The sequence below is a fragment of the Aythya marila genome (genome assembly GCF_965140915.1).
Source record: "Aythya marila genome assembly, chromosome: 3".
NCBI lineage: Eukaryota > Metazoa > Chordata > Aves > Anseriformes > Anatidae > Aythya > Aythya marila.
The window spans coordinates 49,246,294-49,263,575 of NC_139044.1; the positions used below are offsets into that span (position 1 = coordinate 49,246,294).

At 39.2% G+C, this 17,282-nt stretch overlaps 1 protein-coding gene across 4 annotated transcripts in view; it reads left to right on the forward strand.

Moving 5' to 3' along the window:
• Window positions 1–17,282, forward strand: part of UTRN (utrophin) — a 366,390-nt gene that overhangs the window by 139,826 nt on the left and 209,282 nt on the right. For all 4 annotated transcript variants that reach the window (XM_082756434.1, XM_082756433.1, XM_082756435.1 and 1 more), the window contains 7 exons: window positions 427–576; window positions 2,379–2,463; window positions 3,968–4,173; window positions 6,299–6,416; window positions 9,739–9,944; window positions 10,945–11,099; window positions 16,382–16,571. In XM_082756434.1, the coding sequence (XP_082612560.1) occupies window positions 427–576; window positions 2,379–2,463; window positions 3,968–4,173; window positions 6,299–6,416; window positions 9,739–9,944; window positions 10,945–11,099; window positions 16,382–16,571 (1,110 nt within the window). The remainder of the gene's footprint in view (window positions 1–426; window positions 577–2,378; window positions 2,464–3,967; window positions 4,174–6,298; window positions 6,417–9,738; window positions 9,945–10,944; window positions 11,100–16,381; window positions 16,572–17,282) is intronic.

Here is a 17,282-nt window from a genome sequence, read left to right on the forward strand (position 1 = left end):
CTCATAGGTTTTTTTGTTTGTTTGTTTGCTTTTTTTTTTTTTTTTTTTTTTTTAAACTATGGTAGGCGATAATTTTGATTGACAGCATGTTGTCTTTTGGGTACATGGTACATCCAGAAGTGATCAAACAGAATCATCTTGTGAGATGAGAATCGGAGTGCATGATATGAGGTTGTGTAGGTAGTTTATCTATTATATTTGCAGCTTCGTGGATGTTTTCCAGTTAGAAAATGATGATGGTATTTCAATAAATTTTCCAAACATAACAGAATCCCCCCCAAAAAAAACACACCAGCCCATACCCCTTTTGTTACGTATTTCAAGGGAAAATTCTAAATATTGGAGTAAAAGGAGAACTCTTTTTTACCTGTTGCTGTTTAAGTGTGTGTGTTTGGCTTCAGTCCAAAACTCTTCTGTACTTTTTAGGTCTTAAATGAAGAGATGGAAGTACAAGGAGACAAACTGGAATGGTTGAACAGAACTGAACCCGAAGTTATTCTGGATAAAAATGTCAGTCTTCAGGAGAAAAACAAACTGTCTGATAGCCTGCAGTCCCTCAATGTGAGATGGAATAAGGTATTCATTTGTTCAGCATTTTTACGTGAGGCTGAAAATATAGCAATGTACTCAGAATTTGGGTTTCACATTTCCATGACTTCTCTGGGCTACCTGTTCCAGTGCCTCACACTCTAGTAGAGTGTAAAGAATTTCTTTGTACTGTCTAATCTAAACCTACACTTTGTTTTAAACTGTTACCCCCTTGTCCTTTCACGATGCTCCCTGATAGAGTCTATCCTCATCTTTTCTGTAGGCCACCTTTAAGTACTAGAAGACTGCTGTAGGGTCTTCTCAGAGCCTTCTATTCTCTAGGCTAAGTAATGCCATCTATCTCAGCATCTCATCACAGAAGAGGTGTTCCAGCCGTCTGATTATCTTCATGTACCTCTTCTGGACCTATCTGAGCCGGTCCTTGTCTCTCCTGTGCTGGGGGTCCCAGAGTTGGATCCAGTACTCCACTTTTGTTACAGCCCAGGATACAGTTGGCATTCTGGGCTACAGGCTCACCTGTCAGCTCAGGTTCATTTTTTCCTCCATCAGTACCCCAAGTACCTCCTTCTCCAGAGGGCTTCTCTTAATCTACTCGTTGCCCAGCCTGTATTCATGATTGAGATTGCACCATCCCAGATGCAGACGTTGTACTTGGTCTTGTTGAACTTCAAGAGGCTCACACAGGCGCACCTGTCAGAGTCCCTCTGGGTGGCATCCCTTCCCTTCAGCATGTTGACTCACGACTCAACTTAGTGTTGTCCATTAACATGCTGACAGTGCACTCAGTCCCACTGTCCATGCTGCTGACAAAGGTGTATTAAATAGTATCAGTCCCAATACAGACCCCTGAGGGATACCACTCATTGCTGGTTTTCACCTAGATGTCAAGCCAGTGTCTGTAGCTCAGTGAACGTGGCCATCCAGCCAATTTCACTTATTTGAGTCAAACACTAGCATTAATTTGAAATTGAGAGTATCACAATAAATCTTTGCTTTATAGGAAAGTTGAACGTTTGCAGCTGCTAAGAAGAAAACAAATGAAGCTGAGGTAAAACTCGTAGAGAAAATCCTCAGTCGAGTGTGTCTGGGGTTCTTCTTGAATATAGATAGTGTAAATTAAAAACTGTAGTGAACTGTACCAATTTGATCTCACATACTGACCAATGAGAGGAAAAGAACTCATTGGTTAGAGAAAATTGGATTTTTTTTTTCAAGTGGAGCTTAGAGAGACAGGTGAAAAAAGGAACAGAATTATTTGGGATTTATAGTATGGACAAGGGAGGTAAGAATTTGCTGGGGAAAGGGGCTTTTGATATTTTTAACTTTGTTTTTTAACCCAGCCAGACATGGAAAATAGGGATTTTTTTTTTTTTCCATTGTCTATTGGTTTTAAGTCACTCACTTCTAGAAACTGCAGGCCAATTTATTTTCAGTACAATAGGGTTGCTTTTTTATTAATTACCTATTTCTCTACTTTTCTGTTGGTGATGACAGCAAAACATCATAATTTGTTTGAAGTGTACTCAAATAATGAGTCATAGCTTTGTTAGCTAGGCGCTAAAATCCACGCAAACAGTCTATCTAAAAACACTTGATTTATTTCTCCAAGGTTTAGGTAAGGCACTGGAAGACTTTGGAATAACAAACACCCTGAGTACCTCTTGGCATTTTTATTTCTTTAAAATTATACTCTGAAAAACTTCATTGAAATATGAAACATGCTGTTGTAGCAAATGCGATACAGAACATCTTGTGTGTTCTAGTACACAATTTTTTGTTATTAATATAGATTTGTCTTACTGTTTTTGTTCCTCTCTGCTGGGCTGTAGGTGTTCAGAGAAGTGCCTGACAGACTGAGAGAACTGAAGGCATTTGTTGGGCAGACTCATCTTGTTTCACAGACAAAGCCTTCTGGTGAGTGACCAGTCCTTCTGTTGTATTGAGTTTAATCCTCGGGTGATTTTTTTTTGTTTCCTTTTTAACAATAATGTAAAAAGGAAAACCTTCCCTGTGAACTTAGGTGGAAATAAGCAATGTTATCCATTGCTTGGGCCTACCTTCATGTTACTAGGAGAGAGAGGGAAGATCTGGGCAGTAAAAAAGTCACTCAGGTTTTGGGGGTGTTCTTTGTCATTCCCCTAAATGTATTGAAAAATTGGGTTAGTAAAACTTAGATGAGGAGCCAGAGTACTACATAAAGAAAAAAAGCCAAATCATCTCTGTTTCTGACAGATCATTTTCCAGTGGATTTGTACACTGTGGTCATGCCTTTTAGTAACTGAGACCCTATAAAAACTTTCCCTACATCTATGTAATTCTGTAGTATCTCCCGTGTGCAGACTCTCTGCAGTTCTATAAATGTAATTCTGCACCTTTTGTCTCAGAATGGGCACAGGTAGGTCTGTTCTCATCTACTAGCTAGTTATTTTCCTAAACCCCATAAGGGAAGCTGTCAGAAAATGTGTTCTTGTATTGGACACTGATACTGGCAATCTTTTCAAAAGTTATTGGAGGCAGATCAGCAGATATGGTGTAAACAAGATGCCCAGGTCTTCATTTTAGAAAATCAGGTAAAAAGACAGTCCTTGCCTGAAAAAAAAAACTCTTGAACTTCAGTAAATTATCTGTGTGTGTGTATATATATATAAAATTCAGCAGCACCAAAAAAAGTTCAAGGAGGACAAACACCTTTTATTTAAGCCTTTCAAGACTCTGATTCAGCTTGTTTCCCTTTCATGCAGGCTATTTCTTAAATAAAGCTTCTGTCTTTCTTTGATTGAGGCAAGTGTGTAATATTTATGCTCCACCTTAGTTTGACTTGGTGTTTTGCTGGAGCTTATTTCTCCTTGCTTCTTCATAGTGTCAAGTTGAACAGATAGAAAGGGTGGGGCTCAGCTAGTGGGCATCTGTCCCCTTTTTAGAACAGCTGTGTATTGCTGAGTCCGTGGAGCATTTATTGTAGTAACTTGACATATTTGTGCTTAAGTGAACTCTGAGTCAAGAATGGGAAAACCTTTCTGCCACAATAAAAAAGGGAGGAAGACAATTTTAGACAAATAACTTTGTATGCTTAATAGGCATCAGTTTCTATTCACGCCAAAGAGGATTTAGCTTCACTCTGTTAGAATTAGTGCTGTTTTGCTTCTGGAAGTTTTTTCCTCATTTGTGTTGTGAGTGACTCATTCTAGTGACTCTTGGTATGCAATGAAATTGTAACTTCACAAAAAAACAAATAACATTGTGGTAACTTAGTTTCTTGTGGTTAGAAAGCCTCAAATACAAATTTTGCTATGTATTTTTTTTTTTGTAGTTGCTGTTACATATTCATAGAAACTACCAAAAAAAAAAAAAAAATCCTGAAATTGTGCTTGTGGCCGTGATCTTTTTTCATTAACAAAAACCCCAAACTCTGTTTCAGATGTCCAAAAGGTGGTGCTATTATCATCTTCAATGGAAATTCCTGTTCAGACTCAGCAGGCTTTGGAACTTTCTGCACCTGCTGATCTGGATAAAACTACAACAGAGCTGGCTGACTGGTTGGTATTGATTGACCAGATGCTCAAGTCAAACATAGTCACTGTGGGAAATGCTGAAGAGATCAACCGGACTATTGCACGAATGAAAGTATGTGTTTTAGTGAAGACTAGACAGTTGTAATTTCTTTACTGAATGTACAGGCTAATAATGTTTTTTGTTGTTGTTGTTGTTGTTTCTTTTTAAAAAACAAACCAAAAAACAACAACACTGCAGTAAATGCTTAACCTGCAAATTACACTTCAAAAATCTGTTGATATTACACTCTCCTCTCTACCATTTTCTGTTTATTCCTTGCCTGCCTTTGTGAGCAAGATGTGAGGTAGACAGCACTACTATTTTTTTGAAGAACTCCTACAAATGGCATCTTTTTAGGAATGTTTGGATAACTACAACTTCCTGTGGGCATGCAGTGTAATTTGTAATTTCATAAAATAACATGATCATAGAATATCCCAAGTTGGAAGGGACACATAAGGATCATCAAGTGCAACTCCTGGCTCCACACAGGTCTACCCAAAAATTCAGACCATATGACGAAGAGCACAGTGCAAAAACTTCTTGAATTCTGACAGGCTTAGTACCATGACTACGTCCCCAAGGAGCCTGTTCCAGTGTGCAACAACCCTCTCAGTGAGGAACCTTTTCCTGATATCCAGCCTGATCCTCCCCTGTCCCAGCTTGCCACCGTTCCCTTGGGTCCTATCACTGGTCACTAAAGAGAATAGCGCCTGCTCCTCCACTCCTCATCATGAGGAAGCCGTAGACCGCGATGAGGTCTCCCCTCAGCCTCCTCTTTTCCAGGTTGAACAGGCCAAGTGACCTCAGCCACTCCTCATATGTCTTTCCCGCTAAGCCCTTTACCGTCTTCGTAGCCTGCTTGACTTGCGATATTTTGGAATTGCCTGTGCTTTTAGGAGGCAGTGCTTAAAGACTGACCAGCACTGATGGACACCAATGCCTTCAAAAGCAGTTTCCCAGGGGTCCTTGCTAACTTGTTCCCTGAGCAGCCTGAAGTCTGCTCTCCCCATACCCAGGGCTGAAGTCTTGGTGGCAGTTTTCCTTCTGTCACCAAAAATTTTAAACTCAACCTCTTCATGGTCGCTATGACCAAGACAGCCGCCAATTGCCATGTCCCCCACAAGACCCTCTCTGTTCTCCAGCAACAGATCTAGGAGGACACCTTTCCTAGTTGGCTCCCTTAGCACCTGCACCAAGAAGTTATCATTGAGGTGCTTTAGGAACCTCCTGGATCTGCTCGTGTTGGCCGTGTGGTAATCCCAGTTGATGTCTGGCAAGTTGAAGTTCCCCATAAGGACAAGTCCCTCCACTGCCTTTACCCTCTCCCTGTAAATGTGTGTATCTGTATGGTGTGCATATATAAAAGATCAGAGCTTGGTAAGATGATAATAAGTGGGGGAGTGAAAAGCGGGTAGAATCATAGAATATCCTGAGTTGGAAGGGACCTACAACAATCATCGAGTCCAACTCCTGGCTCCACACAGAACCACTCAAAAACCAGACCCTATGTCTGAGAGCATTGTCCAAACACTTCTTGAACTCTGGCATGTACAGTGCTACGACCAGTTCCCTGGGGAGCCTGTTCCAGTGCCTGTTCTTCACTGAGACGTGATCCTTTTAATGATATCTCCCTGAACCTCCCAGCTCCATGCCATTCCCTCAGGTCCTGTCACTGTCCTCAGAGAGCAGAGCTCAGTGCCTGCCCCTCCGCTCCCCTCGTGAGGGAGCTGCAAGCTGCCAGGAGGCCTCCCCTCAGCCTACTCTGCTCTGGGCTGAACAAACCAAGGGACCTTAGGTGCTCCTCACACATCTTGCTCTTTAGACCCTTCATCATCTTCATATCTCTTCTTTGGACACTCTAATAACTTTGTCTTTCTTATATTGGGTTGCCCAAAACTTCACACAGTATTTGAGGTGAAGCCATACTTTGCAATGACTTCGGTTATCTGTGTGGTTTGTACAGGTTAGCCTTTACTTCAGAATTTTCAGTTTTAAGTCAGAATACTTTTGCCCTTTAAAGCAGTGCTATAATATTCTAACAGTTCAAGGGTTGTAGTAGTGATGGTATAGCCGTCTGTCTCTGGAGATGTACGTGTTTTGTTTTATGTATAAATAATACAGACATTGTTAACTACGTTCTGCTTTTTGTACCTAAAAAAAAATAAAAAAAAAATTGTATCCTAATTCTCAACAGATAACAAAAGCAGATTTGGACCAGCGGCACCCTCAGCTTGATTCTGTTTTTACATTGGCTCAAAATTTGAAAAATAAAACTTCCAGTTCAGACATCAGGACAGTGATCACAGAAAAACGTAAGTTCCTCCGTTCTGTGTTTGCAAATACAGTGTTTCTGTGACAGTAAAATAATCTTCATATCTTTCTACTAAGCTTTTGATTTTGATCCTAGTTGAAGTTGTCTTCTGTAAAACACCTGAAAACTTAGATATTAAATAGCTTCAATATAACAGTCTACTGAAAATTCTTGGAGGAAGGATGGCTACTTTTTTCTTGACTAGCATTTTTTTTTTTGAGGTATAGGTGTAAATATGTTTGCTGGGATTTGAAAATAACTTATGAAAAACTTGGGTTACTTGACAGACAGATCCAGGGATAAGGATTTTTTATTTCCTCATATAAAGGAGATAATAATGTGTTTATTTTTACTGCACTATGATACACTAGACAGTTAGTACAAAGCATGCATATGTTGTCTTAAGAGACTAACGTTGGGCTGAGCGTCAGTAGAGCTTTTAAGTCACTGATACGTACTTTAAAAAAAAAAAACATACCATGAAAATTTCTTTTACTGGTACTTAACAGAAGGAAAACATAACTGACACAATTAGAAACCAAGGGACAGCGTATTCTTGGAACTCCTAAGGCATTGCCAGTTGCTAAGATTAGAGAATTCATGCAGCAGGAAATATCACAGAAGAAAAGAGAATCTATGGAACAATGGAAATATGTATTTCCCCATCTTCTTTTTTTTTTCTGCAAAGTAATTTTTCTTTGCTACATTTACATGAATTTCTTTGGTGTCCATAGAGCTTGCTGAAGATAATATTGGGCTCACAAAGCCAACATAGTTTCAGGTGGAAACTCAGGGGAGAATAGCAGCTGTTGTAATCCAGTGGAGTCAATCAACAAGGAGAGATCTGGTCAGTTGCAAAACATTCTTGGTTCTTCACGAAAGGTGAATGAGGAATAAAGTGACTGTATTTTAAAAACTTACGTTGTGCTCCCTGATAGTCATGGACATCCAAGCTGGAAGCAGAGAAGCTGTGTATACTGCCATGAACGAAGCTTCCAATAGCTACTCCAGATGTATGTGAAGATTTTGTTACCTGTTACGAAACACTTAAGAACTGAAGGTTTCTTTATGCTTGCAAAGGGTGATTTTGTTACAAGAGCTTAGTAGCAGTTTGCTTCACTCTGAAGAAAAGTGAAGATTGGGATTGTTTTATGCACCTTATTTAAATGCTGAGGGGAATATACAAATTCTATAAACTCCTGTGAATCTGCTATGTGTCATTGGATGAAGCCTAACTACTCTAATATCTAGGAGCACAGACATAGAAAAGTTTCCTTCTCTGGAACTTCCTTCCCAGTAACTGCATAGTCATGGGGAATTAAAAGTAACATCTAAGCAGGAATTGTTTCACACTTTGAAGCCACAGGCAGATCCTTAAGGCTATGAAGAATTTCAGTTTCTGTTCTGTTATGGTGGAGAATGAAGAGAAGGGAAATATGTCAACAGCAGATAATTCTATTAGGAACTCTAAGTGGTTAAGAGTTTAAATTCAGGCAGAGAGAGTGAGGTTAACCTGTCTATACATCAAAACCAGCAAAAATCTGTAACACATCAAGAAATATTTATTCTCTAATAATAACATGGTAGAACTATCAAATGTGTACCCACTTCAAGTTGCTATTGTAGACAGTTGTTTTTCAGGGATATTTTTCCTTCCAGCTTTGTGGGGGACAGCCTAAATGCTTAGGAGACTTTTCTATACAGTTCATCAGCCAGCACGCATTGTTATACCTTTTTTTCACTCCTGCTGTTTTTGCTTTTGCTGTTTTGGTGAAATCAGAGATCTTTCCCAGCAGCTGAGTGTTTCCTTTGAACATACTCTTTATCCAACGCAGTAACAAATTTAATTAAAAAAAAAGTGTGTATGCATGTGTGTATGTATTTATTTGCTGTAGGGGTACTGAGGCTTTCTTCTGAGTTCTCATTCAGTTCACCATTCAGTTCACATCATGCTTGAAAATTATAGTCACTTTGACAAAGGGGCTTCATGACCACAGTCTAAGAGCTCTGTGAGGATAAACGGAATATTGTTGAATGTATTTCTTAAAGACATCTTCTCAGGCAGCTCTAATGACCTTGGATGTTTGTAAAAAGTTTAAAGTAAAAAAAAAAAAATCTAAAAAAATATAAAGGTCAAAGTTCTCTTAAGTGGTTTACACAGTCCTTGGCATTTTTGCTTCATGGAGGAATAAAGTGACCTGAGTATCAACTATGTATGTTTTCTAATAAAGTAAAATGACGTACTTACTGGTAGGATAATTACATTTGATACATTGTGTATTGCCTACCTGTGGCTGCTGAGAATACAAATGTTCCCAACTGAAAAACCCCAAGCTGGCTTTCTTCTGTTTGCTTTTTTTACATTTGTTTTTTTTAACTCTAGTTCAGATGGTACAACACATTGCTACTAACTGTCACGTCAGGTAATAGGGAAGACCTAGGTCCACCTCTGTAGACTCTCAAGTGATACAATTTTTTTTATTGGTCTGTAGGTATTAAGAAAAAAAATAGGATGATGTTCATTTCTTTCTGTCAGTTGGACTTCCTGCTTTCCCTGACTCTATTTCTTTTTGTTCTAGGCTTTCATCATGTTTTCTTTTTCACGCTTTGTTTATTGAAGGTTAAAGCTTATTTATTGATTGTCTAATGTAACTCTGTTCATTGAGACAGGAACGTGATACTTGAAGGAAATGGGGTGTGATCAATAACTTCTCTGTTTTGTAATCTACATAAGCCTGTAAAAACCTGTGGTGGAATGAAAGTGCTTAAGTAGGTTGTTACTGGAGAGTTCCTGCATTAGCCACTGTGCTGTATTGCAGGGGCCAGTAGACTACATCCAACAAGCATGCTGGTCAGTAAAGCTTAGTTCACTTTGTATAAGCTGCCCAGATCTAAACAAGATTTGTTTGTTTGTACTGGTTGAAGTTGTGAGTGCACGAGGGTGACTTGCTGGCACAGCCCTCCCTCTGCCCTGGTGCTCCCTTGGGGCCCTGCTGGTGGCATCTCTGCAGCTCAGCAGAACTGCTTCCCATGCTGTGTTTGTAAAATGTAATGTCTTTGAAGTCTTCCAGAAGTAGTAGTTGTTGCTTTTATACTTAACTGCTTAAACAAGAGGGAGACAAACACCTGCATTTTCTGTTTGCTTGTGTGAACGTGCATATTACGTGAGGAACTAAAATACAGCATGTTGAAAGGACTGTACTTGCAAATGAGTTACGTTACTGCCTTTTGTCCTGAGAACTAGAGTCCTTTTGTCCTGAGAGTAGTTATGGCTACTCAGTTGGTTGTCCCAAGTTTTTGATTTTCTGTGTTGTTGCCTGCAGTGGAGAAGGTAAAGAACCAGTGGGACAATACCCAGCATGGCGTGGAGGTGCGGCAGCAGCAGCTGAAGTACATGCTGACGGACAGCATCCAGTGGGATGAGCAGAGGAAAGAAATGGAGCATCTCATGGAGCAGTGTGAGATCCGTCTGCGTATGCTCATGCAGGCCCCGAAAGAGGTGCTTGCCAAACAGATTGCAGATAACAAGGTAAGGCCATCCTACAGGTGTTTTTTTCTTCCCCTCTCTGCCCCCATCAGACTCCTAGTTCTATGTGAATAGACCAAATCCTATGCTGTTGGATTCATTTGATGACTGAACGTCAAATTTAGTTGTAAGACTGATGTGGCAGTTCTGTCTTTTTGAGCATGATATGTTCTAAATTGTTTCTGTGTTTCTTTTTTTAATCAGACTTCCTGAGAACTGCTTTCTGGGAGGGGAACAGGTGGCATGTATGCATGGGTGTCTTTTTATAAGTCTAGTTGAAATGAGTACAGTATAGCATCAAATAAATGATTTTTCACATTGGTGGAAGTTTAATTATACAACCACAAAATATAGCATGTATTATTCCATAGAAACCCATTAACAATAGTTTAATAAATCCAAGAATGGACCAATTCGTTTAAAATTATTCTGAATTTCACTTCTGATGGGTGCGGGGCATATTCAACTCTTTTTTTTTTTTTCTTCCCCACCTGAATCCCGTGCAATCTTTGCTGCTTTTCATATCACAGCAAACCTGCTGTGATAAATCAATAACTCTGATGTCCTTTGTCCTGGTGGCTGTCTGAAAAAAAGACAGGCTGTAGGTGGCTTAGGATGAGGACTAAAGAGACAAATCATTGAGGAGAGGGCTCTTATCAGTACACTACTTGGAACAGACTTTACTAGATTTCTAAAATGTGTGTATGCGTAGATGCATTCATGAAGGGACAATGTAGGGAGGCGTTTTCTAGCCTTTTATGGTTCTAACAAATACCATTTTTTCTCATTTATTTGTGTTTTGGTTCATTATCAGTGACACTCATCATTGACACTTATCTAATAGATTTTCTTTTTAAAAGGAACTTTATTCTAGAAAAAAGGGTACATTTGTTGTTTAAAAAAAGGCAAAAAAAAACAGGATTTTGTAATGATAAAATGCATAATATGAAAAACAATCTGATTTCAGTTTTGCTTGATGTCTCATTCTGGAATTGCTTTTTAGCTGTTAATACAGGACTTGCATAGAGGCGATATCACGGTAGCTGCATTCAATGATCTTTCAAATAAACTTCTTCGAGAGTATCGTGATGATGACACGAGGAGGGTGAAGGAAACCACTGACCAAATGAACAATTGCTGGGTTAATCTGAACCAAAGGTAATTGCAAGGTGTTGCTGTATTTGTTGCTGTTTGTCTTAAATTTGTATTGTATGTTTATCACTTACATGTATTGCAGACTCTTCTGTGTACACTTAACTTTACAGCAGCACTTCACACTACTATGGTTATTTAATCAACAGTAGTGAAGCTGAATTTTGAAGATGGAAATGGTTTACCATAGTTTACCACGGAAGGCTTCTGTATGACTTCTAATTCCCTGTTAAAGAAAAGGGGGTGATGGGGTGGGAGGGGTTATATTTTCTTATGTTTGGCCTCAGGTTTGCCTTTGGCTACTTTTCTCTGAAGGTCTTTGAGCAATTCTTCCTGTTCCTTGATGCTGTTATACGCTATGTATTTGTAGTTTGTTCCTGTGTTTTCTTTTCATAAGGCAGTAAGTATTCAGCTCCACCTTCTAATGCTTCCACCCAATGTTCATTGTAGGCCATGCTTCATCTAACAAACTTTTTGTGAACAGGGCTGTGCTTTGGTTTTCTGAGTGCAATGCACCTGACACTCCCATCTAGAAAGCATTTAACTATAGGAACTGAGACTTACTTGAAACTTGCTTCTTCTTATTCATTCTCTATTAAGACATATTTGCAAAGAAGTATTCCAGGTCTTTTTCTGAAAACATGGTCCTATTTATTTTCCTATGCGTATTTTTTTTTTGTGTGTGTGTGCAAGGTAATCTACTTACTGCAAAAAATCTTTTTAATAAACATTTTTAGACAATTAATATTAGGCTAATATGTGATTCAATGCCAGCAGCTTTAAAGGACAACATGCCTTGTGGTTAGAGGAACAGGAGAGAATTGATCCTATGTATATGGGAGTAGGGTAAATGACAACCAGAGTCTATACATATGCTTGTATATATGTGCATGCAGAAGGGGAAACTGCCTTTGTAATGACATGTCAATTAGGTGAACAAGTCCTAGGTAATAAAGCCTCTGTAGTTGATAATATATCCTGGGGAGTGAGGGGAGGAGAACTTTATAGTGGCAAGCAGTAGGATTCACAGGTAATTAAGGAAGCAGAGTAGAATGTTTTGTTATCCTCCCTTGGAGGACAATGGTATTTTTGTAGTTTTCTGCTTTTGATGTCACAAGTTTTATATGAGTTTCCTGGTTATTTCCATAGAGAGATAAAATTCAGTACAGACAAAAGTTTATATGGCTCATTCTGTGTGATCGTTTGAGAGAGAATAAAAATTTATTAATCTCTACATGTTTTGATGTCTAAGATAAGATTTTCAAGAGACTAAAACATTTCATAATTATTCTATCTGATGTGGACATCTTTTCACTTCTTTTTTTTTTTTTTTTTTTTTTTTTTTAAAGGCAAGCAAACAAAAAAAATTCTAGTGCATGGTGGGAGAGGCTTTGGCATATGTCAAAGCTTCCTTGGCTTTTTACTTGCTGAACTAGGTCATGGTGATGAGGTCATCTTCTGAAATGACCCTTTCTGACCATTCATTTGCATCAAGTTTGGGGTCTGCGGCATATTTACCATCAGATCCTCTCTCTATGCCTGAGTAGATGAATAATATTTCAAACAAAAAATGCCATTAACTTCATCTGAATCTACCATGAAGGCATCTGGGGATAGGGATGCAATTAGAGAGTGATGAGAAACAGCTCCTGACTGGATTAGCAGAACCAGTAGACTACAACTCTATAGTAGTCTCATTCAAATTCAAACTTTGTAGAGTTTTGGCTAGAGCTAGCATAAAACTATCCACCTGTGTCAGACCAGGTGATAAGAAAGAAGAGCTCCTAACTGGAAGCCTCTAATTATTTTTGAATCTGATTGAAGTCTGGAATAATAAGCAATTGCATTATGTTGTGTGTAACTGAAGCTCGACTCTTACCACTGGGGCTACTCTTTTGCAGTCTGCAGCCTTAGGAGATGGGTATCTGCTTTTCTGCTTTGTTTTTTAAGAAGGGGCAGAACATCCAGGAGAAATTGGGAAGCCAGTGGGTAGCCAGAGCATGGAGCTGCTCACCGTAACCCTGTGGAGCAGAATAGAATTAAAAGGGGAGAATGTGCAGTGAAAGCACCTTTTCAGGGGAACGAAGGTTTTTATCTTTGCCTTTAAAGACAATAAACAAAAATACTGATGAGCCTTGAGCGCTGAAGATGGCTGCATGTGACAGGTGTTGGGACTGACAGGGACTGGACCTGGAGCTTAAGCATAGATCTGTATTTACAGCATACTGCTTTAAAATGCCAGCTGTGGCAATACCTGTACCTGGAGGCTGCAGAGGGGGTCCTTAGTAGCGTCACCTGGGATATTCAGTCTCGAGCAGCACCTTGAGAGTGCTCTCAGGAGGGCTAGCCATGGAATGCAAAGTCGAAGGAAGAAGGTCGGCGTTACGGGGTTGGAGCTCCCCAGCTCAATATTTTGTAAATCAAATAGTCTGTCCAGTGGCTATTTATTTTCTGTTCTTGATATTGCAGGGTGAAAGCGTAGTAGTTCTATGCACTTCTGCTGCCTCAGTAGTAGCTTGTAGTTGATGTTTAGACTGTCTCAGGTGTTCTTCCCTGACTTTCTTTTGAGCATACACTTGCATGCATTTAAGACTTTTAGTTTAAATCTGAAGAAATAATTGGGTGGAACAGAAACCTGAAATGGTGCTATGAAAGCTTAAATGCTACAGGTACAATTATTTTTTTTTCTTGGCCATGTCTTTGCTAATAAAATTTACGTAGACCTTCTCCACTATCAATGAATTAAATAAAGTTAGCTGCGGTTGTACAGAATTCTGCAGGTTTTCCTCACATTTAATTCTTGTGTCTTAGAACGACTCTGTCTTTCTGAGACTGTTCTAATCATATTAGAATTCTTGGAGAACCTGCATCATCTTTTTGGCTAGGGGAATAGTTAATAGCATTATAGAATTCTCCACCAACTTCTATATTACATTTGAGGCCTTTGTTGGAATGAAATGAAAGTATTTTGGGTCTGCTTGTAAAACTGTTGCTCACTTCTGCTATGTAGGTCCTCTTTAAAAGCTCCCATGTAATCTTAGAACATTAATTGTAAATCTATTGATTTATGCTGCTGGAATGCATATTTAGTGTAAGGAATGATTTTCAGCTTTAATTCACTTATCATGACAGCACTGGGACTGTAATAATAGGATTTTTTTTTCCCTTTAATTTCAACCAAGCAGAAAGTTTGAGGAATTAAAACTTTGGACTGAAGATGACATTCTTCAATGAATGTTATTAGCTACAAAGTTCAGGTTGTCTCAATTCCCATCTAGAACATCAGTACTTAGACTTAGAGATCTGGGTCACTTACAGTGTTTCATCCTTCGGGGCTTTTCTCTTTCTTTGAAGGTCACCTTTATTATCAGTCCATTCTTCCTGTTGTCACTCCTGTTCTGACACCTTTGGCCTTACCCCCCTGCCAGGGAAGAAAATCCCTGCAGAGGGAGAGGGTTTTGAAGTCAGAGCTCATAAGTGTTTTTACTTTACGTTTTTCTCACAGTTCTTTGGAGTGTTCTAATTTTTGAGCTGATGCTTATTATTTTTTCCAGGCAATATATTTATCAAATGTTTGGTCATCCCGGCATGCTATTTAGTATTTTTCCTCAAGAGTTGGCAGAGCATGGCAAAGCTTCAGTTCAGAAGCGAGAATGAAGACTTTTTGCCCCGGTACTCGTTTGCTAGTAGCCAGACTTGGGGAGGAATGAAGTCAGGAATGATTCACAAAATCTCATTTTGAATAAAGCAATTGTTAACAAGTGATGTAAGACCTAAGCTCCTAGCGCTGAGGATGTGACTTATCTTACTGCAGGTAGTCTAGAAAATTCAGTTGGTTATGCTAATATTTAGGAACATAAGCCTGGTAGAACGGAGTTTGCATCAGATGTTCTTACTGCCCTTGAAGGAAAATAACTTTTCCTTGCATCTGTGCTTTCCGATGTGCTGGAGTACCTGCTTTGAAACTTCATCCTGAATGGTACCAAACATCTGCAGCTTCTTTAAAAAGAATATTTTAACTAGTGTTGGATTTCAGGATTCTAAACATAGTGATTCTGTAATATGTTGAGCAGGACTGTTTCCCCACAGTGTGGATAGGAGGAAAGAAAGCCTAGGGAAACTAGGAGGAGGCAGAATACACCCATGTTTGGTGGGCTTTTCTAGAGAAAGGTTTTCACCTAATGCAAAAATATCAATGAGTGTTTTGACCTTGTCTTGCTTGAAATGTTTCACTTTACCCTTGAAATCTGACAACATGATTGATGTTTGATGTGGAAATAAAAATCAAACTTCCTGCTTAGATAGCAGAAGTATGCTAGGTTGTAGCCCTGGTAGGGATCTCTGTACACGGTGCTGGTAGGAGTTGTTTCTTTTGTCCTCAGTGTGGGAAAAGGGTTGCTGTGGAATAACTGCCTCAAATGGGTGAAATTCAGCTTGTCACGCTTCAAGAAACTTTGTTAATCAGAGCTTCTAAAATTGTTGACTATTGCAGTTTTCAATCTGAGTTTCATTTCAATGAAACAGTTCTGTTATGCAGCCATACAATCTGATCTTTTTTTAGGGGATCTGTTGAAGTTGCTTACCAATAATCAAATTGAACAAATTCCTTAGATCTGAAAAAATCCTGTTTATAAACAAAAAAAAAATCTGTTTGTAGAACTGGAGAAGAACTTATCTTTCAGATAAGTTAAAAGTTTGGACGCCCCTTGGTCAGTCTTTTATTTAAGCATGTTCGGTAGGGGTTGACCGTTATGAGGGTAATGTATTACTCTGAGTCATAGTGTCAGAAGTCTTGCCTTTTAGCAGAGAGAGATAGGTATTTGGCTTTCCACCCCTCAGCACTTTAACTCTTGCAGTAGACACTAATTGAGGGGCGTGTTTCTGTTCACCATAGAAGAAAATTCCCCCAAGCCCTCAGTGTTTCTACACCGTGTGATTTTTGTTGATGAGGAAAAGCATTTGCACTTCTCAGGCATGGCAATAAATTCTACTGGTTGGGGTAGCATAAGCCTGCGATGATAATGCTCAAAAAGGAGATAGCTTCATTTCTTCCACATGCATTCTTTCAAAGTGCTATGAGATACAAAACAAGTTCAAAACATCTGTTCATAGTCATAAGGACCAGAATCATATCAAATAAAATGAATGGAGGTATAAATAATAATAAAACAAGCTGCTGCAGATGTATAGATTCTTCATAAAGAGAAGTTTCACGTTATCTTTTAGTAGTTTCATTTTGATGTGTATAATACTGGGGGAACATCTGACGCCTGTTGTCTTGTTTTCAGAGCTGTTGATAGGCAAAATTTCTTGGAGACAGAGCTGAAGATGGTGCAGGCCTCGCACAAGGATCTGGAAAGACTCCTCAAGTGGCTTCAAGAGGCAGAGACGACTGTCAATGTTCTCGCAGATGCATCCCAGCGTGAGAACACTGCTCAGGACAGTGCCTGCGTAAGGGAACTCAGAAAGCAGATGCAGGTGAGAAACTAAATAACATTGCTGGTATTTGTGCTTTTCCTTAATGGCAAGTGCTATAAAGGAAAGCTAGTTTCACCTGCTGGAGAGGGGAAACTGGCCTATTGGAAGGTTTTTAAAAACAGTATCTTAGAAGTCAAGTGTGTGAAGGAAGCAGATTTTTTTCCCTAAGGCTTGAAATGCTTATTTTGAGAACATCTGTGGCACTCAGGGCTCTTAAATGTCCTTGGATGGTGACTGTATTCAGGAAGTGTGGGAGGGAGAAGGCATAGGAGGAAGAGAAAGGAGATGGGTTCAGCCTTCATTAAGGGTACAATGTATTGAGGGAAAACAGGAATAAAAAGTGGAGACCTGACAGCTTTTCTTAATATTGTTGTATTTGGGCCTGTGTTGGGAAAAAAAATGAGCATCGCAGTATTTTCTGCTTCTGTGAAGCATGAATTTCTGTTATCCTGTCTACCTGATATGAACACTTTTGTGTGTCATCTCTCTTCTGATGAATGTTTTAATATATTTTTTTTTTTCCTTCAATTAGTTTTCCTTATTTAGCACAGATATTTTGGCATGCACAAAACTGGGAGGCTAGACCAGCTATGAAATCCCATGCTCTGGGTTTGGAGTAGTATATTATGTGGTGTAAATTCATGGAGTTTGAACAGTTCATAGTAGGGGGAAAAAAAAAAGCTGTTTCTACCAGTAGTGCTCTTAATCTGA